The 20,568-nt window shown below is 63.2% G+C and overlaps 2 protein-coding genes across 2 annotated transcripts; one reads left to right on the forward strand and one right to left on the reverse strand.

Annotated features, from left to right (window-relative positions):
- Nucleotides 1–602: 602 nt before the first annotated feature.
- LLGL1 (LLGL scribble cell polarity complex component 1) lies at nt 603–9,545 on the forward strand (the record flags this gene model as incomplete). Its single annotated transcript, XM_057420877.1, has 22 exons — nt 603–709; nt 2,794–2,875; nt 2,979–3,094; nt 3,475–3,633; nt 3,711–3,873; nt 3,970–4,105; nt 4,986–5,040; nt 5,146–5,303; nt 5,399–5,616; nt 5,696–5,763; nt 6,071–6,224; nt 6,619–6,723; nt 6,861–7,153; nt 7,232–7,385; nt 7,469–7,622; nt 7,725–8,008; nt 8,198–8,462; nt 8,564–8,678; nt 8,761–8,855; nt 8,983–9,106; nt 9,206–9,285; nt 9,413–9,545. Coding segments are annotated over 21 exons (3,084 nt in total), but the record flags the coding sequence as incomplete, so codon positions are not given.
- A 1,262-nt stretch (nt 9,546–10,807) lies between these two features.
- On the reverse strand, nt 10,808–20,392 carry FLII (FLII actin remodeling protein). Its single transcript, XM_057420883.1, has 30 exons — nt 20,326–20,392; nt 19,345–19,455; nt 18,508–18,579; nt 18,257–18,337; nt 17,397–17,482; nt 17,116–17,277; nt 16,923–17,026; nt 16,669–16,844; nt 16,428–16,585; nt 16,266–16,350; nt 15,756–15,903; nt 15,527–15,660; nt 15,230–15,442; nt 14,960–15,139; nt 14,805–14,887; nt 14,650–14,724; nt 14,365–14,448; nt 14,124–14,295; nt 13,936–14,040; nt 13,531–13,722; nt 13,246–13,434; nt 13,015–13,154; nt 12,684–12,909; nt 12,437–12,591; nt 12,263–12,323; nt 12,047–12,175; nt 11,836–11,942; nt 11,524–11,629; nt 11,140–11,205; nt 10,808–11,014 (listed from the first exon to the last, which is right to left on the reverse strand). The coding sequence occupies exons 1-30, from the start codon at nt 20,386–20,388 to the stop codon at nt 10,880–10,882; spliced, it is 3,798 nt and encodes a 1,265-aa protein (XP_057276866.1). The 5' UTR covers nt 20,389–20,392; the 3' UTR covers nt 10,808–10,879.
- Between the last annotated feature and the right edge of the window lie 176 nt (nt 20,393–20,568).

The raw sequence follows: 20,568 nt of genomic DNA on the forward strand, positions 1-20,568 counted from the left end.
ATCCGGCCAGGCTGGCTCCGGCGCCCTCCCTATCATCCCATCGCGCCGTCGCTGCTCAGCCAAGCTGCCCCCGGGGCTGCTTCTCCCCCCCGCCACCGATGCCCTCACCTTAGGGTGTCCCCTGTGTCCCCCCATCGCCAGGCGCCTCCCGGCCGGCGTGCCCAGGCATGCCATGGATGGCCAGGACTTCCTTGGGAAGGTGCCTGTGGGCACACGGCTCCGGCAGGGACATCCCTGGCACCGGTGGGTCTTGCTTGCCTGGTTCTGCCACCCGGCACCGTGGACCCCCAGGGATGTTGTGGTGAGGATGAGCTGGATCCCTCTTCCTCCTAGGGCTTCTGCGCCTTGGGTATGGGGTTAGAGTGGGGGTCCCTTGCCCACTGGGTGCAGGCTCGGATCGACCCCAGCCCTTGGTTTGGCTGGGTTTGGGGGTGTCAGGTGGGAACTGGGTGAGCAGTGATGTCCCCCTCCCCAAGGACCGTGTTTGTGGTACCTTGACGAGGCAGCATCCTCATGGCCCTCCATCCCGGGGTGAAGCTCTGGCCGTGGGGTGAGAGGGGGGGACTTTGGGGTGGATGTTCCGGCTCTGACCTGCCCGTTCCCCCCGGCAGACAGTGGAGCACGGCTTCCCCAGCCAGCCCAGCGCCTTGGCCTACGACTCTGTCCTGCGTGTGATGGCCATCGGCACCAAGGCTGGAGCTGTGAAGCTGTATCCTTTCCCCCCCCCGGAGGGCAGGAGGTAAGGACCCCCCCCAGCCCTTCCCATCCCACCGGAGACACGGCCGTGCTGCTTGCCCATCCATCCGGCAGCGAGGGGGTGACTGTAGGACCCCCCCCACACACACACACACTTCCCAATGCCCAAACCACCGTGGGAACCACGGCGCTCAGCATCCCGGCTGGCATCCCATGCTCTGGGGGGGTGCATCCCGCTGTTATCCCATCGGGCTCCCATCCATCCATCCATGGGGGCAGCGGGGCCTCTGGCCGGCCTGGCGCCGGGGTGAGGGGCAGCGATGGGCACTGATCCCAGTCCCGGGGTGGTGTTGGGGGGGGAACACACACACACACACAGAGGAGGACGCGGGGCCCGGCTGGGCTTTGTTGCCGGCGGCGTGCAGGAGCCTCAGAGCGGTGCTGGCCGGCGGCCAGGCCCAGGCTGGATGCGGCCGCGCTCGGGGGCCCCGCGCCGCTGGAATGCGGGGTGGGAGTGCGGGAGCACGGGGAGGGGGGTACGGCTGCGCCTGCAGCAGGGTCAGCGTTGAGGGGGGGGCATCGTCTTCACTGCCCCCCCCCATCCCCAGCACAAAGATGGCGTGGGGAAGGGGGGGTTTGTGCTGCCGGTGCCAGCCCGGCCGCGATGTCGCCGGGTGCTCCGCTCGGATGCTCGGCTCTGGAGCGCCGGATCCAGCCCTGCCTGTGGTGTTGAGCCCCTCCGTGGACCGCGAACGCGCTGCGGTGCACGGAGCATCCTCCGTGGGGTGGTTTTGGGGTTCTCCTGCCGGTGAGCACCCGGCCCCGCTCTGGTTGCCACCAGGATCGTGGACTGGGTTGGGTTGGAAAGGACCTTCAATGGTCATCGACTGATCCAGCCCCCCTGCAATGAGCAGGGAAGATGCTTCTGGAGGCTCCCGGGGCCAGGCGAGGCAGCGCCGGAGCTGGCCTGACTGGTGCTACTGGTTAGTGGGGGCACCCATGGGTGCTTCCCCGAGCTGGGATGGGTGGATCCGGCTGCAGACAAGGGGTTTCCACTGCCTGGGGCATCTCCTGGGGCTTGGGCACTCCTTGCAGTAAGCCGGTGTCACCGGTGCTCCTGTGGCACCATTTAGGATGGCATCCCCCATCCGTGCAGCATCCAGAGCCCTGTGTGTGTGCACCGTGGTCTCCTCACATCCTTTGATGCTGCCAGACAGCTCCTGCCTGTTGGTCCAGGCAGGACCGCTGTGGCTGGTTCCTTGTGCCGGGGTGGGGGGGCAATGGGGGGCAGCAAGAAGCGATGCCCCTCTGTCTGCGGCATGCCGAGACGCAGCAGTGCAACGCACCGGTGGCACCGGGATGGGACCAAGCACTGCTATGGGATGCCGGTGAGGCCGGGGAGCACCGTGTGGGTCCTGCCCCGGTTCCTGCTGAGCGGCGTCGCCGGCAGAGGAGCCGGGACCAGTCTGGTGAGTGAGGCCGTGCCAGCGCATGCCGATCCCCACCCTGCGCCGGGGCTGCCGGGGCTGCCGGCGCCTCTGCTCCGGAACAAGGGAGTGGTGGAGGGCAGGAGCCGGCCTGGCCCTCGCACACCCACGGCGGCCGCGTGCCGGCCGCATCCTGACCCGCGGCGTTCCGGTCGGAGGCGTTCCGGGGCATCCCAAACAGGGATGGTTTGGATGCCGGAGAAGGAGAATGCAGCAGGGGCTGGAGCCGTAGGGGAAGGGGTGATGGGTTTAAGGTTAAACGGGGGGAATTCAGATTAGATCTAAAGAAGTTTTTCCTTGTGAGGGTGCCCAGAGAAGCTGTGGCTGCCCCATCCCTGGCAGTGTTCAAGGGCAGGTTGGACACAGGGGCTTGGAGCACCCTGCTCTAGTGGAAGGGGTCCCTGCTTGTGGCAGGGGTTGGAACTGGATGAGCTTTAAGGTCCCTTCCAACCCATTCTGGGATTCTATGGTGGTGCCAAAGCTGGCTCCAGCATCTGGGATGACTGCAGATAGAGCAGTGGCCTTTGTGTGTGTGTGTAATTTAGGGGTCTGTGGGTTCATTTAAGGGGGGAGGCCTCTACCCTCGTTGTTCCTTTAACGGCCCCCCCAGATATGGCGCGCCAGGCGTGGAGCTGACGGGCTTGCACAAGGAGACAGCCACTGTCACCCAGCTGCACTTCCTCCCTGGCCAGGTAGGGATGTGTGTGTGTTTGGGGGTCCCGGAGGGGGGGCAGCTCCCCTTGTCCCTCATCCCACCCCATTGTCATTGTGTGTGTGTGTATGTGTCCCCGCCAGGGCTGGCTCCTGTCCCTGCTGGATGACAACACGCTGCACCTCTGGGAGGTGTGCCAGAAGGACGGATGCTCCCACCTGGAAGAGACCCACAGCTTCGGCCTCCCGGGACGCCCAGGGTCTGATAGCACCAAGTGCTTGCTTGTGTGTGTGTGGGGGGGTGTTTCCAGTCGCTCCCCCATGGAGCTGCTGGCTGGGAGCAATCCTGCTGCTGGCTGGGAATGGCGCGTGGGAGCTCCCAAGGTCCCCTCAGTGGCGCTGGTTTATCTGCTGGATGCTCCTCTGATCCCTGCCGGGATGGGATAACGCAGCCTTGAGCTTTCTATAGGCGCTGGCAGGGCACAGGGCTGATAACGGCTCTGGTTGCTTTGGTGCCGAGGTTCTCCCTGTCCTTCCGGGGCTGATGGGGATGCAGTGCTGAGGAAGAGGAGGTTTGGGGTCTCTCTGCCGCTCCCCTATAATAGGGCTGACACAACTCCCCCCCCATTCCTCTCTATAGGTGCTCTCCTGGCATCACCCGGGTGACAGTGGTCCTGCCCACATCCTCCTGTGCAGTGGCCTGCCTGGGTACCGAGGGTGGTGCCGTGTATTTCCTCGCCCTGCCCACGCTGGTGCTGCTGGAGGACAAAACCCTCTTCCCGGATGAGGTCCTGCAGAGGTGAGCCCTGCACCCCCTGCACCCCCTCCCCATGGCTCCCAGCACCCCCTGACCCCCGTTGTGTCCCCTCCGTGCAGTGTGCCCGATGAGTATCGCTGCGGGAAGGCGCTGGGACCGGTGGAGTCCATCCAGGAGCATCCGCGCGACGGCGGCCGGCTCCTCATCGGGTACAGCCGGGGGCTGGTGGTGCTTTGGGAGCAGAGCACACGTGTGGTCCAGCACCTCTTCCTTGGGAACCAGGTACTGGAGGTGGCAAGGGGTTAAGGGGGGGGGGGGCATGGCCTTGTGTGTGTGCCCCCATCCTGGGTGCTGAGCATCCTCTGTGTGCCCCTGCAGCAGTTGGAGAGCCTGGCTTGGGAGCAGAGCGGGAAGAGCATGGTCAGCTCCCACAGCGATGGGGGGTACATGGTGTGGGCCGTGAGCGGTGCCGGACAGAAGAGCCAGCAGCCCGTCATGTCCACCATCCCCTATGGTATGGGGTTAATAGGGGAGATTAAGGGGGCCTTGGGGGCTGATGGTCCTGTCCTGGTGTTGCTGCTGCAGCTCAGGGCTGGGATCTTTATCTGTTGGAGGGCAGAGGCTCTGCAGAGGGATCTGGACAGGCTGGATCCATGGGTTGTGGCCGATGGGATGAGGTTCCACAAGGCAAAGTGCCGGGTCCTGCACTTGGTCACAACAACCCCAGGCAATGCTGCAGGCTTGGGGCAGAGTGGTTGGAAGCTGCTCGTGGAAAAGGAGCTGGGTGTGTTGGTGAATGACAGCTGACCACGGGCACCTTGTGCCCAGGAAGCCCCCAGCATCCTGGCCTGGATCAGCACCAGTGCGGCAGCAGGGCCAGGGCAGGGATTGTGCCCCTGTGCTGGGCACTGGTGAGGCCGCACCTCGAATCCTGTGCTCAGTTCTGGTCCCTTCACTGCAGGAGAGACATTGAGGTGCTGGAGCGGGGCCAGAGAAGGGCAGCAGAGCTGGTGCAGGGCCTGGAGCACAGGGGTGATGGGGAAGGGCTGAGGGACCTGGGGGGTTCAGTGTGGAGAAGAGAAGGCTCAGGGGGGACCTGATGGCTCCCTACAAGTGCCTGACAGGAGGATGGAGCCAGGAGGGGCTGGGCTCTGCTCCCGAGGAACAAGGGATGGGACAAGAGGAAACGGCCTCAAGCTGCACCAGGGCAGGTTTAGATGGAGCTGAGGAACAATTCCTGTCCCAGAGGGTGCTCAGGCATTGGAACAGGCTGCCCAGGGCAGGGCTGCAGTCACCGTCCCTGCAAGTGCTCACACAGCGTGGAGACGAGGCCTCAGTGCCATGGGTTAGCGCAAGTTTTTCTCCAAGCTCACGGATTCAATGATTCATTTCAGGTCCATTCCCTTGCAAAGCCATCAGCAAAATCCTCTGGCGGACCTGCGAGTCGGGGTACGTCCCTAGGGCGCAGCCTGCCCCTGGTGATGGGCACGGGGGATGCGGGTAGGACGTCCTGCAGGGTCTGATGGGTGCTGCTTCATCCCCCCCCCCCCCCAGGAACCCCTTCATCATCTTCAGCGGGGGGATGCCACGGGCCAGCTATGGGGACCGGCACTGTGTGAGCGTGCTGCAGGGCCAGACCCTGGCCACGCTCGACTTCACCTCCCGTGTCATCGACTTCTTCACCGTGCACAGCCCCGAGGTGCCCGAGGGAGGTAGGTCCTGATGGGGTGGCCTTGAATGGGTGATAAAGGGGTGTGTGTGTGTGTGGGGGGTCTTCATTAGCAGGGACCGTCTGTGCCCTCCCCAGGCTTTGAGAACCCCCGTGCCCTCGTGGTGCTGGTGGAGGAAGAGCTGGTGGCCATCGACCTGCAGACCCCGGGCTGGCCGACCATTCCTGCCCCGTACCTGGCGCCGCTCCACTCCTCCGCCATCACCTGCTCCTGCCACGTCTCCAACGTGCCCCTCAAGCTTTGGGAGAGGATCATCAGTGCCGGCGAGCAGCAGAGCCCCCGGCTCTCCTCTGCGGTGAGTGGTGGGGACGCTGGGATGCCCGAGCCCCACGGGATGGGCTGATGGGCTCCATCCCTCCCATCTCTCCCTCCAGGCTTGGCCCATTGATGGGGGGAAGAACCTGGCGCAGGAGCCTACGCAAAGGGGGCTTCTCCTCACGGGGTGAGTGGTCTGGCAGTGGGGAGGGCGGGCTTGGGAAACCCCAAATGTACCCTTAGAGGAGAGAAGGGGGGCGGCCGGGGGGGCGGACATCCTCACCCCACTCCTGCAGTGTGGGATTGGGATGGGTTGAGCTGCCCCGTCTCACTCGGCTGCCCCATCGCTCATTGATGGCTGGGCAGGAGTGTGTCACCCTCTGCCCCCCCTTACCCCCCCATCTGCCGGCACACAGGCAGCCCTTGTTAGCAGGCAGATGTCAGGGCCCTGCGCTAACAGGGGCCTCCCCGTGCCCCCCCCACCCCGTTTCCAGGCACGAGGACGGCACGGTGCGGTTCTGGGATGCTTCTGGGGTCTCCCTGAAGCCCCTCTACAAGCTGGGCACCGCCAGCATCTTCCAGACCGACTGCGAGCACAACGACAGCCTCAACCAGGCGGGCGAGGAGGAGTGGCCGCCCTTCCGCAAGGTGAGCACCCCAGCACCCTCCTCTGCCCCCCCCTAGCACCGCAGTGCAGGGGCACACAAGCCCATAGAGAGGATGGAGCCATCCCGGCATCGCACCGGGGACGTGTCCCTTCATCTCGGGGCGCAGCTGCTGTGTGACTGCCCGTGGGGACAACAAGGGATGCTTGTTCCACGTGCCCTGCCTTGTGGGTCTGCCCCAGTGCGGGGCTGGGGGGGGGGGGATGACACGTTGGGACAGACGTGTTGCAGGCATCGTGCCCAGAGCAGCCCGTGCACTGCAGCCGGTACCCAGCAGCTGTTGGGGGGGGGGACATTGGGGTGCACTGCGGGGGGGGGGGCTGCCCCATAGCGGTATCAAGGTGCCCAGCCCCACAGTCCCTCCTTTCCTGCCATAGGTGGGCTGCTTTGATCCCTACAGTGACGACCCACGCCTGGGGGTGCAGAAGATTGCTCTGTGCAAGTACACGGCCAAGATGGTGGTGGCTGGGACAGCGGGGCAGGTAGGGCAGAGCGGGCTCTGACCCCCCCACAAGCCCTGCAGCCCCTCCATGAAGGGCTCCTACCCGTGGGGTTTAGCCCCTGCCTTGCAGCAGGGAGGCCGTCACAGGGCAGGGGGTTCATCGTGCGTCCCCTGCAGGTGCTGGTGATGGAGCTGAGCGACGAGAAGTCGGAGCACGCCGTGAGCGTGGCCACCGTGGACCTGCTGCAGGACCGCGAGGGCTTCACTTGGAAGGGCCACGACCGGCTGGCCCCAAGGAACGGCCCCTTGCCCTTCGCCCCCGGCTTCCAGCCCAGCGTCCTGGTGCAGTGCGTGCCCCCCGCCGCCGTCACCGCCGTCACCCTCCACTCCGAGTGGAACCTCGTGGCCTTCGGCACCAGCCACGGCTTCGGGCTCTTCGACTATTACCGGCGCAACCCCGTCCTGGCCAGGTATGGGGCGGGCATCACGGTGCTGGGGACCCCCTTGAGGGTGATGACTTGGGTGCTGAGCAGCGTGGGTGCCCGCAGGTGTACGCTGCACCCCAACGACTCCTTGGCCATGGAGGGGCCCCTGTCCCGCGTGAAGTCCCTCAAGAAGTCCCTGCGGCAGTCGTTCCGCCGCATCCGCAAGAGCCGGGTGTCGGGCAAGAAGAGGCTCAGCACCGGCAGCCCCTCCAGCAAGGTGGGTCTGGAGGGGAGCGGGGACCATCACGGCTGCTCCGCGTCGCCGTGGGGCAGGGGCTGACGCCTGCATCGCCTCGGCAGGTCCAAGAGGCCAATGCTCAGCTGGCGGAGCAGGCAGGGCCCCCCGAGGTGGAGATGACGCCGGTGCAGCGCCGCATCGAGCCGCGCTCCGCCGATGACTCCCTCTCCGGGGTCGTGCGGTGCCTTTACTTCGCTGACACCTTCCTCCGAGACGGTGAGGGCCCCCGGGCCTTGGAAACCCCCCCCCCACTTCCTCCCTGGAGCTGTGGGTCTGGCTATGGGGAAGGGGGGCTCTGATGCTGCTCCCATCCCGCAGCTGCCCACCATGGCCCCACGATGTGGGCAGGGACCAACTCGGGCTCGGTGTTCGCCTACGCCCTGGAGGTGCCGTCGCAGGAGAAGTTCTCGGAGCGGGCGGTGGAGGCGGTGCTGGGGAAGGAGATCCAGCTCATGCACCGTGCGCCCGTGGTGGCCATCGCGGTGCTGGACGGGAGGGGGAACCCCCTGCCTGAGCCCTATGAGGTCTCGAGGGACCTGGCCAAGGCCCCTGACATGCAGGGGAGCCACTCCATGCTCATCTCCTCTGAGGAGCAGTTCAAGGTGAGCGCGGGCACCAGCACCCATAACGTGTCCCGCGGCCTGTCTGGGTGTCCCCAGGGATGGGGATGGAGGTGACCGACCGGGTCCTGGGGCACCCCTGTTCTTGTCTTTATGGGGGTGACGCTGCCCTTGGCTGAGGGCTTCCGCAATGGGAGGCTGCTCAGGTCCCCGTCTCCTCTCACCCTGCAGGTGTTCACCCTGCCCAAAGTGAGCGCCAAGACCAAGTTCAAGCTGACGGCCCACGAAGGGTGCCGGGTGCGGAAGGTGGCCCTGGTGAGCCTGGCGAGCGCCAGCTCCGAGGAGCGGCTGGAGAACTGCCTGGCCTGCCTCACCAACCTGGGCGACATCCACATCTTCACCGTGCCCAGCCTCCGGCCGCAGGTCCACTACGGCTGCATCCGCAAGGAGGACATCAGCGGCATCGCCTCCTGCGTCTTCACCAAGCACGGGCAGGGTGAGGGCGCCAGCGCTGATGTCTGTGTTGCAGGTGGGACGTGGTCTCCTGCTGCGTCCCGCGGGGGTGTTCCTGAGGCTCTTTGGTGTTCCCTGCTCCAGGTTTCTACCTGATCTCGCCATCCGAGTTCGAGCGCTTCTCGCTGAGCGCCAGGAACGTGACGGAGCCGCTGTGCCGGCTGGAGGTCGCCCGGCTCCAGGACACCTCGTGCCTCAGGTAGGACGTATCCCAGCATCCCTGTACCCCTCATCCCATGGCACCGGCTCCCGCAGTAACTTCTCCCTGCCTTTCCTTCCAGCAACAGCTCGATGGCAACGCCGAAGCTGCCGCAAGCCAACGGTACCCACGTCCCGCGCAGCCCCGAGGGACCGCGCTCCCCCACCAACAGTGACCGTGAGTGATGAGGCTGTCCCCACCGTGCACACCACGTCCTCCCCATCTCCCTGCCGTGCACACCGTGTCCCTATGGCCCTGACCCCGTGTCCTGGCTGCCAACCCTCCCATCCCCGTGTCCCCAAAGGGTCCCCTGAGGAGCACCCGGCCGCCTTCTCGCCCAGCTCCATCGATTCCCCCAACAGCAGCATGGAGAACCCGCTGGACACCACCGGGGACATCACCGTGGAGGAAGTGAAGGATTTCCTGGCGTGAGTAGGATGGGAGCGGTGTAACCGGTGCCCGTGGCGCTGCCACCAGTGCTGATGGGGGGGCTCCACAGGCTGCCTCTCACCCTGCTTTACCCCCAGATCCTCAGAGGAAGTGGAGAGGAACCTGAGGAACGCCAGCGAGGACGAGGCCCGGTCCACGGGGATCCTCATCAAGTGAGGTGTGTGTGGGGCTGGGACCCCCATCCCTCATAACGGGGCTGTGATCCCTAAAGGGGGAGCAGGGGCGGGCAGCATCCCCCGGGGGATGCACCTCCATCCCCTTCTCAAGGGCTGTGTCCCCCGCAGGCAGCGCCAGCCTCCCTGACCCATCTCAGTGCTCGGATTCCCGGGATGTGTGACTCGACTGGACCCCCCCGAGCCCCCTCCCCATGTAACGTAGACTCGTCTCTTCTCTAACACCCACCCGCTCCCCCCTGCCCGGCCCCGGTCCCGGTCCCCTCCGGGCTCCGTGGTGCACAGGACTCTTCCCCAGGGCAGGGGGGGGGAAGATCCCGTTCCTTTTTGTACACGCTCCATGGCTCCAGAGCCCCCTTCCCGGGGGGATGCTGCTGCTTCCCCGGCTTCACGGGGAGGGCTGGGGCTTGTGGACACCCCCCCTCATCCCCTGGTTTTGGTCCATTGGGAAAGTGGGGGGCCGGGAGCCCCCGGGCAGGGCCCTCCCATCCCCTGGTCTGTGTTTACATGCCCGGCTCCCTGCAGTTTACAGCCCCATCCTCAGCCTGCAGCAGGCTCCATGGGACACCCCGTTCCCAGGGGCTCCCAGTGTGGACCCCATTGCTCCAAGGTGGGCACTGGAAGGCTTAAGCAGCCTGGGGTGCTGGGGGGGGGGGGGGGGGGGGGGGGTCACAGGTGGCCTTTTTCTCTTAGTGGCTTCTCCAAGGGCTATTCTCCAGGTTGGGCTCGGTGCCTGCTGCTCCTTTGACACTAATTCCTGCCACGGGTGGGGTTGGGATGGGACGGCGCTGCGGGAACACACCGGCTCCTGGTCCATGCTGGTGCTGGGAGGGGGGGGATACGGATGGAATACGGGGGTACCCCAACCCCTTCCTGCCCCAACCCAGGGGTCTCACTGTGCCAAATCCCCCCCTGGGCTGCCCAGCCCGGCCTCATCCTCACAGGGGGCTGCGGTGATGCTGGCTCTGGTCCATAGCGCCCGTCCCTATGTGGCTCCAGGGCTCAGCCTGGTACTTCTCCTCTCCTTTAGGGGATGTGGGGGCATTTTGGACCCCCCCCCAAAGGCTCTCTTGCGGTACATGTGTGGCTGGGGGGGGGGGGGGGGGCCGGGAAGGCTCTGTCGGGGCTGTAGCGTCCTTGGTAGAACCCCCCCCACACCTCATCCTTCTGTTTGTTTTTTTTGGTAAGATGAATTTAGCATTGTTTAGTTATTAAAAATACTGGTTTTTAATATTGAAAATAAAGCATTTAATATCAACTGCCCAGGCTGCAGGGAGCTGGGGGGGGGGGGGGGGGGGGGGGTGATAGGACCCCCTGAACCACAGGGATCAGTGGGGTGAGGACCCCCCTTGGGAGTGAGATGGGCACAGTCATGGGGTGAGAAGTGCAGCATTTATTGATGTGACACCAAAGGGCTGTGCCAGTGCTAAAGCAAAGCATCCTCCCACCCAAACCTGGGTACCACCCTCGGCGCTGATCCGAAACGTAGACCCACACTGCCCCATCCAGCCCTCAGGAAGGGGCTGAGCTGGGCCCGGTGCTGGGAGAAGGGAGGGGGGAACGGGACAGAAGGGGTCCTTAGGCTGGGGGCTTGCGGAAGACGCTCCAGGCATGGAAGCAGCGGGTGAAGGGCCAGGGCTCGTTGCCCTTCCGCACCAGCCGGAGCTTGCGGGGATGCGCGGGGTCCTTGGAGCGCATGTGCTGGATGTAGACCTGGGGCACAGCACAGCCATGGGGGTCTCTCACTCACCTCTGGGGCTGGACCAGAGCCCCATGGGATGGAGATGCCCAAATGCTCCCCCCCCCCCCCCCCCGCCCCCAGCATAAGCAAGCCTTACCTGGCACGCCTTGAGGCTCAGCTTGATCTCCACCTGGCTGGTCTGGGTGCCCACCCACATGTAGACCTGTGGGAAAGGAAGCATGGAATGGTTTGGGTTGGAAGGGACCTTAAAGCTCATCCAGCTCCAAGCAGGGACACCTTCCACTGGAGCAGCTTGCTCCAAGCCCCATCCACAGGGAAGAGCTTCTGCCTAAGAGCTCATCTCAGTCTCCCCTCTGGCAGGTTCAAGCCATTCCCCTTGGCCTGTCCCTATAGGCCCTTGTCCCAAGCCCCTCTCCAGGTTTCCTGCAGCCCCTTGAGGTACTGGAAGACTGTGACAAGGACATGGAGCCGGGATCAGCCGATGGAGCCATGGACCCAGCCCCGAAGCGCCCCACATCACCTCGCGCCCGTTGTCCAGCAGCATGATGTCGTCGTCAGCCAGGTCATCCTGGCAGAAATCCGAGCACTTCTCTGACACGGAGAAATATCCCTTCTCGTTGGAGCACCTGCGGGGAGAGCCAGATGGGAGAGCATCAAAGGCAGGAGTTCGTAAGGACTCGGCTCAGGCAGAAGGGAGGGATGTGATGGAGCAGCTCTGATTCAGCTGGAGGATGGACAAAGCTGGGAGAGGGGTTTCCTTGTCACAGGAGCCATGCCCTGGCTACTTTGGGAGCACTGAGCCCTTGGCAGCCCCTCCTGCACCGGGACCCACCTGAAGAGCCGGGAGTGCTTCATATATTCAGCATCTTCATCATAAGGCTTCTGGCTCCCGATGCCCACCCAGAAGAAGTTTTCAGGCTCTTCTCCCTCATTGATCACCTGCAAGGACAGACACAGGGCTGAGCATCGCCGTCCCCTGCCCCAGTGGCTGCTGCCACCCAGGTAAAAGCTGGCACCAAGCCCCCTTTACTCCCACCGCTCACCTGCTTGCTGTAGGAGTCATCAAACATGTGGTTCATGATGTCCTCGGCCAATTTGGCCTCGTCAGGGTCAGCTGCCCTTCCCACCCAGGTATAGACGATGCCCTGGTTGTCTGTGCTCTCAAAGGGCACCTGGGGGAACACAGAGTCAGGGATACCCAAACAGGGAGGAGGGCAAGCAGCCGAGCATCCCTGAGGATGCTCCTCCGTGGGCAATACCTTGAGGATGAAGCAGAACTCCGAATTGAGCAGCCCGGCGTCTGTGTTGATCTGGATGCACCTAGGAAAGGAACCCATGGGGTGCAGTGAGCGAGAGTTGAGGCCGTTGTGCCCATCGGCACCCATGGGTGCTCCATCCCGGAGCAGCGCCGCCCCCTCCCCAGCAAGGCTGACCTGGTGCAGAGGGCCCCGCCGTTGGTGCGGATGTGGTAGAGGCTGGGCTGGGGCGGGCTGGCCCTGTCCTTCCTCTTGCCCCGGTGGATGAGGAACCTCCTCTTGAAGTGCGACAGGAACTTGGGGTTCTCCTGCTGCTGGGTCATGCGCACGACCTGCACAAGGGGCGGGTGTCAGCAGGGACGTGGGCACCCCCAAAACACAGCCCCGAGCCCCAGCTGCACCCCTCTGCCCGTAGCAGCATCACCTCCAGCTTGCCGGGGAAGAGGCTCTCGAACTTCTTCTGCAGGCTGAAGGTGAAGGTGAGCCAGCCCATGTTGGAGGCCTCCCGGCCCTGCCAGAAGTAGACGATGCACTGGAAGTCTTCCTCCGGCTGCCTGTCCTCCTCTTCCTCCTCCCCATCCTCCTCCCCTTTGCCTTCTCCCTTCTTCTTCTTCTTCTCCTCCTCCTCGTACTCCACCGGTACCCAGTACCTGAAGGCAGGAATAGGTGGTGATGTGAGGGATGGGGCAGGTCGGGGGTCTGGGCAGGGAGATGTGGGTCCAGCAGCCCCATAATGGGGACAAGCCGGGTGTCACCTGCAGAGGAAGACGTAGCAGTCGTGGGTATGGAAGTGGCCAAACTCCTCCTCGGGCAGACGAGCGAATTTCTTGCCCTCCAGCACGAAGCCCTCCATTCCATCCAGGTCCTCGTTCCATTCCTCCATCAGCTGCTCTGCCTGCGGCCCCATGGGCTCCATCAGTCCCTCCATCAGCCCAGCACAACGGGGAGGGGGAACGGGACACGCAGGGGATGGTCCCCAGCCCTACCTCGCTCAGGGGCATGGGTGGCTGTCGGGGCAGGAAGAGCGCCGTGAGGTCTGCCTTCATCTGATCCTTCTTCTCAGCATCCTTACGGACCTTCCCAGCGAGACCGCCCTCCTGCAGCACCGACTCAGCGTTGCGGGTGTAATCCACGCGCAGGACATCATCCCAGTTCTTGAACTTGGACTTGAACACCTAAACAGAGGAGGTTAACGCACCCACAGCGCCCTTTTGGCACCCAGCACCCTATCCCAGGAGCATCCCCCCCCCACCCCATCACTGTCGCCCTACCTGGCACTCGGTGCCCTCCAGGTTCCTGGTGACCATGGCGTGCTTGGGCCGGTGCAGCATCCCGCACAGCTCTTGGCTCAGCTTCAGCGCCGCCGCCCGCACCAACCGTGGGGACTTCCTCCCGATCCAGATGAAGACGTCGGACCAGCAGTCCAGGATGTACACGCTCTTGGTGTCCAGCAGGCTCTGGAGCTGAGGGCACCGCAGGGAATAAGGGGGGGGGTGAGGCCTCCATGGGATTCCCTGCCTGGAGAACACCCTGCTTGATCCCACAGACCCAGCCAGGAAGAGCAGAGCATCCCCACGCGGGCGCTGCTGGCTGAACCTGCCCCTCCCGGGGCACTGCTGGAGGCAGAGGGGGCATGAAACCAGTCCCACTGGTCAGACTGGGAGAACCCATCCTACCAGGCGCATCTCCGGCATCAGATCAGCCTTCAGCCTCTTCTTGTGCTCCACTGAGAGCTTGTAGTTGATCTGGGGCAGCTCCAGGTAGCCCAGACCCAGGCCAACCTATGGAGAGGGACAGGGACATGGGTGAGGAGTGCTGCAGGGTCCTGGGGACACCAACAGCCCCACGGACAGCAGCTCCTCACCTTGTACAGCTTGGGCTTGTGGGGCTGGAAGTCATCGGGGACACAGGGCCGGATCTCCTCAGGCTGCCCCCCAAGTGCTTCCCAGAAGTCGGGGGTCTCCTGGCCCTGTGTGAGCAGCGTGATCTCCGCCTTGCCCTTCCGCTCGTTCTTGTTGATCTTCTCAGCAAAGAGCCTGTGTGGGGAACGGGTGAGATGGGGAGTGGGGGGGCTCCTGCACTCCCAGCCCCATAACCAGCCCTACCTGGCCTTGGTGGTGCTGCTCAGCGTGGCCTGGGCCCCACGCCACACGAAGAGGTTGAGGCCGTGGTCCAGGAGGAAGACGAACCTGGAGGATGCAGAGATGAGGATAACTGGGAGAGAGTGGGGTCCATCAGCATCCTCCCACCATGGGGGTCCCTGTGGAGCAGGGTTTGGACCCACATCCTTGGAGGAAAGTGCTGAAATGGCCAATTTCCACCCCAGAGCTGCAGCTATGATGCTCTGGGTGTTATCCCAGCACCAAGTCCCTCCACAGGGACCCGCTCACCGAGGGTCCAGCGATGTCCCTTTCAGTGCCACCGGCTCCAGCTTGACGTTCTTCTTCCCATAGACACGGTACAGCCTGGAGGAGAAACAGCCATGGCGGGATGTGGGGCACTGCCTGCCCCACACATCCCCCCCAGCCACTGGCCCCAGTGGTACCTGGTGATGTACTGAGTGTCCTCAACAGTGAAGAACCCGCTGGCCGTGCCCCCCTCAATGTAGGAGATGTCGTTGTCAAAGACCTGGGGACCGGGAAGGGGTGAGGATGGGAGACGCAGCAGCGGGGGCTATGGGGAGCTGGGGGTCAGCCTCACCTGCAGGAACTCATCACTCTCATCCCCCATCTCCTCCCGGATGCTGCGGCACTCGGCCCCCAGGTAGTTGCGGAGGTTGACAGCATGGATGGCAGAACAAGCCTTCTTATCCAGCGTGGCCTCCTGCCCGATCCAGTAGTAGATCTCCCAGTTGAGGGAGCCGTTCTCATCCAGGAAGGTCTGGGGAAGGACAAGGTGTGAGATGGGATGGGGCACCAGACGCGACAGCCAGGCTGCGGACGCGAGGGACCTTTGGTCCTCCCCAGGTACCTTGAGCACGATGTAGCAGTCAGCCTCATAGAACTTCCCATGGAAAGCCTCATCCACCAGCGTGGGCACGAAGTTCTCGATCTGCCACACGCAGAGGCCGGGCAGCTGCCCCACATCCTCACTGAAGAACTCCGAGTAATCCAACTGCGGCTTCTCCAAGCCCTGATCCCAGCGGCGCGTCTTCAGGTCGGGCGCCTTCGCCTCCCCAGCCTCCTGTAGGGGATGGGGACAGGTCACTAAACGGGAGGCAACCGGGTCCCTGATGCTCGGGGTCCCTTTTCCTACCCCAAACCCTACCTCGATCTTCTTGTTCTTCTCCTGGGCCACATCCGACATCCCCTTCAGCACCTGCTTGGCTTGGTCATCCTGGGCAGAGTCCTTGCGCCGCCGGAGCCGCATCTTGCGCGCCAGCGGGTCCTTGCTGCCGCTCCCTGGGGACGTGGGGACGGGGTGAGAGGCAGACGGGGCACCCATTACACCCATTGCCTTGTGTGTGGGGCACGGCCCCATGGCCCCGCGCACGGACCTGCTGCAGCGGCTGCGACGGTGGCCGGGGAGGCTCCGGCCAAGCGGAGCTGGTTCTGGAGGGAGAAGTCGATGTTGTACCACTCCGAGGTCTGATCCAGCGGCTTCGGGGGCATCACCAGGTTGGGGTTCTCGCGCACGTCCAGGATCTGACAAAGAGGGATGGGATTGCTCACTGCTCTGAAGCATCAGAGCCCGTTCCTTGGGTGACGTGGTCCGGGGTGAGGTGTCCCTGCCCACGGGTTGGAACGGGATGATCTTAGGGTCCTTTCCAGCCCAAACCACTCTATGGGCTCATGGGGACGCTGAGGATGTGGGGACACCCTGGGCTTCAGTGAGGTGAGGGGAGCCCCAAATCCATCACCTGCCTGGGTTGAACCGTGTGTCACACTGCACGGATTGGTCCCAAACACCCCTGTCCTCACCTCATCCCATCCCACCCTACAGATCCCAGGGACACGCTGGGGCTGTGATGGACCCAGCTTGAGGTGGAGGAATGCTGGGCTCTCACCTCCACATCCGTCAGGAAGTGGATGGCCTCCGGCAGCGTCACCAGGCGGTTCTTGTTCAGCACCAGCTTCCTCAGCTTGGAGCACCTATGGGACACAGAGACGATGGGGAGGGACGAAGGTAAAGTGACCCCGTGGCACCACACAGCCCCGGTGTCCCCTACCTGCACAGGCTCTCGGGGATGAGCTCCAGGTTGTTGTTGGCTGCCATGAACTCCTCAAGGTTGACCAGCTTCCCGATGCCCGAGGGGATCCCGTCGAAGTCCAGCTTGTTGGAGTTGAGGTACATCTTCTTCAGCTTGGTCAGCTTACAGATGGCCGACTGGGGAAGGAGGAGATGGTGGGATGAGGGAGAACACAACGGCTCCGGGTGGGCAGGGATGCCACGTGCAGGCAGGGACGTACAGGCAGGGAGGTGAGCTGGTTGCGGGACAGGTTGAGGGTCTCCAGTTGGGTCCATTGGTCGATGCACAGGGATAACTCCATGATCTGGTTGCTGCTGAGGTTGAGGCGCCGGAGGCTCCCCAATGTGTAGAGGCACTCGGGGACACGGCTGAGGTCATTGCAGGACAGGTCCACGTCTGATGGAAGACAACGGGGGTGACTCCATGGACCCACGGAGAAGGAAGGCCCCATGGGGTTGAGTGCCCCATTCCTACCTGCCAGGTTGACCAAGCCCTCGAGGCTGGTGGGCAGGTTGCTCTGTGTGCGCTGCGTGTTCCTAAGGTGGAGGGTCTGCAGGGCTGTCATCGCCGGGAGCTGCCTGCGGACCACGGAACCAAGAGACTTGGAGCAGGGCTTGGAGCAGGCATCCGGCACGGCGGGATCCGGCCTGGAAACACCGGGACGTACCGGAGCTGCGCGTGCAGGAGGGGGTTGTTGTTGAGGATGAGGGTCTGGAGGTGCACCAGGCGTCGCATCTGCGGAGGGAGGCTCTCCAGCTTGTTGTCGCTCAGGTCCAGGTAGAGCAGGTCCGTCAGGTTGATGAAGAGCTGGTTGGGGATGGTCTCGATGCTGGGGGGGGGAGATGAGGGTCTTTAGGGCGGCTTGGGACCTGCATTAGGGTTCCCTTAAAGAGGGGCAGAGAGCAGGACTTGGAGCGATGGATGGAGGTGGCCATGGCCTGGACCTACCTGTTGTGGCCGAGGTTGAGGACCAGCATGTTCTTGGCGTTCTCCAGCTCCCGGGGACACTCTGTGAGCTGGTTGTAGCTCAGGTCCTGGAGCAATGGGAGAGCAAAGGAAGCATCACCCCCTGACCACATCCAGCCACCACCACCTGAGGGGCAAGGGCATCTGCAGGGGCATCTCCTGTCTACACCACACTGGGCCTTGCCCTCTGAGTTGGTGCAGGAGCTGGATGAGCACACGGGGAACCCAGACAGCATCAGGCGTTGCTATGGGGTTATCTATGCCATAGGGTTATGTACACCATAGGGTTATCTACGCCATAGGGTTATGTACACCATAGGGTTATCTACACCATAGGGTTATCTACGCCATAGGGTTACCTATGCCATAGGGTTATCTACGCCATAGGGTTACCTATGCCATAGAGTTACCTACGCCATAGGGTTACCTACACCATAGGGTTACCTACGCCATAGGGTTACCTACGCCATAGGGTTACCTACGCCACAGTTATCTACGCCATAGGGTTACCTACGCCATTGGGTTACCTATGTCATAGGGTTACCTACGCCATAGGGTTATCCACGCCACAGGTTTACCTATGTCATAGGGTTATCTATGCCTTATGGTTATCTATGCCACAGTGTTATCTATATTGCAGGGTTATCAACACTGGTGGTGAAAGGATACAGGAGCTCTTGTGGGGGATCTAGTTTTGGTGTGGGCACCCAAACTTCAAAGGGAGCCTGATTTACCCCCTGCACTTTTACCCCTCGAGGAGCATGAGGGGCCACTGAGGTGTCAGAATGGGACCCAGGAGTCTGAGGTGGCTCCTGCTTTGGCCAAGGGGACTCTAAACCTACCAGCACCGAGAGATCATCCAGCTGGAAGATGTCATCAGGGACCCCTGAGTTCTTCAGGCTGTTTGCACGAGCCACGATGGCCTTGAAAGGGGAACAACAGGCACCCACTGCAGCCACCAGCCTGCTCCATGGGTGCTGAACCCTCCTGGCATGGCTGGGCACGATCCTTGTGTGCCCCCAGAGCCAGGGGCTGGCCAGGAGGTGCCTGGGGACACGTTGATGCCGGTGGGATGAATGAGGGGGGCACTCACCCGGAGGCAGGGAAGGCCAGAGAGCTCCCCATGGAGCGTGGTGAGGCTGTTGTGGCTCACGGAGAGGTGTTCCTGAAGGAAAGCATCAATGAGCACGGAGAGGAACCAGGTCCCCAACACCAATGCAGGATGCTCCTTGATCCCAGGAACGTTGAGGGGGAACTTGGGATGAGCTTGGCTCTGTCCCACACAAGGCTGCTGGGATGCTCCCAGTCTCAAACTGCTTGGTACCAATGCATGCACAGCTCGTAGGGGCAGACCTGAGACACCCCAGTGCTGCTGCAGGGCTATGGGTGCTGTCACAAACCAGCTCAGCAGCACCCGAAAGGGTGACAAGGACCTCTGGCAGCATTTAAAGGGTTGTGTTTGCCTGACACTGATTTAATGATGCCCATAATGATGCAGGGCACCACCAAAGCAAACCTCAGCCACTGACTCCATCAAGGGCCACCCAAAAAGCAGAGCCAGGCGGCTGCCCGCTATTGCTCTTTATGTCTTCTAGCAAAAGGAGAGCGAAAACAAGCCTCAAAACCTTAATTTCCCCCTTACTAAACCTTCACTCTCCCATTCTATTAAAGGGCAGAGAATCCAAGCATGGGTTTTCTTCTGGTTTCCTAGGAAAACAAGGTGAAACCGAGCCCAAGCCTGTCTCAACCCTACTCCTACCAGCTCCTGCGTCCGATTTCAACCACACACCATTGCTCAGCCCTATTATTAGACACCAGAGCATCCGCGGATGAGCCACGAGGCTGGCAGGCACCAGGCTCCTGGCTCTGCCTCGCAGGGCCCCATCTGGCCCCATGGAGCCCCATTCCCAGCTGGAAAGGTGCCGCTCACCAGCTTCTGGAGGGCAGCGAGCTCCTCGGGCAGGTAGCAGAGCCCCGTGCGGTTCAGCTTCAGCCAGCGCAGGCTCGTCATCGCCTTCACATGCTCCGGGAAGTATCCGCCCTGCGAGGAAGAGGAGGATGAGGATGGGAATAGCAGCTGTTCCATGGGGGGAGGATCTGGGAAGCTCAGTGGCCCTATGTGGTTGGAGGGTTTGGGGTTGCCCATGTCTATGTGATTGGGAGCTGGAGGGTGGGATTGCACTGTCCTATAGGATTGGGAATGGGGATTGACTAGTCCTATGGGGTTGGGAGCTGGAGGGTGGGATTGCCCAGTCCTGTAGGACTGGGAATGGGGATTGACTGGTCCTATGGGATTGGGAGCTGGGAGGGTGGGATTGTTCAATCCTATGGTATTGGGAATGGGGATTGACTGGTTCTATGGGATTGGGAGCTGGAGGGTGGGATTGCCCAGTTGTATAGGAGTGGGAATGGGGATTGACTGGTCCTATGGGACTGGGAGCTGGAGGGTGGGATTGCGTGGTCCTATAGGATTGGGAATGGGGATTGACTGGTCCTATGGGACTGGGAGCTGGAGGGTGGGATCACTCAGTCCTATGGTATTGGGAAGTATGGGGTGGGATTACACAGTCCTATGGGATTGGCATCTGGGGAGCTGTGATCACTCAGTCCTATGGGACTGGGAGCTGGGAAACTGGGATCACCTAGTCCTATGGGATTGGGAGCTGAGAGCTCCCAGTCCTATGGGGGGGGGAGCTGCGGGGTGGGATCACTCAATCCTATGGGATTAAGCACTGGAGAGCTGGGATGGGTTAACCCTATGGGATTGGGAACCGGGGCTCCCCAGGGAGCCAGGGCTGGGGGGGGCTGATCTGAGCCGGCGGGGCCGGGCCTGACAGAGCCCTGCGGTCCCCGTGCTCGCTCGGGGCCTGGGCCGGGGCTGTCCCCGCGATCCCCCCCGGTCCCCCCGCACCTTGAAGTCGTTGCCGCTGAGGTCGACGCCGCGCACGAAGGGCAGGACACCGGTGGCCGCCATGGCTGCGCCCTTGGGCCCGTCGGGGCTCCGGGCGGACCCGTCCCTGCCTGCCCGCCCGCCCTCGGGGGCCTCCGTCCGGGGGGGCTCCCCTCGCGGTACCGGCTCCCCTCGGCCCCTTCCCAGCGGTGCTGGTTCCCCCCACCCCGAGGCCGCTGCGCTGGAGCCCGGTGAGGAGCGGGC

The sequence above is a fragment of the Pezoporus wallicus genome, unplaced genomic scaffold (genome assembly GCF_028554395.1).
Source record: "Pezoporus wallicus isolate ANWC-B61680 ecotype Strahan unplaced genomic scaffold, APGP_CSIRO_Pwel_v1 contig_13721, whole genome shotgun sequence".
NCBI lineage: Eukaryota > Metazoa > Chordata > Aves > Psittaciformes > Psittacidae > Pezoporus > Pezoporus wallicus.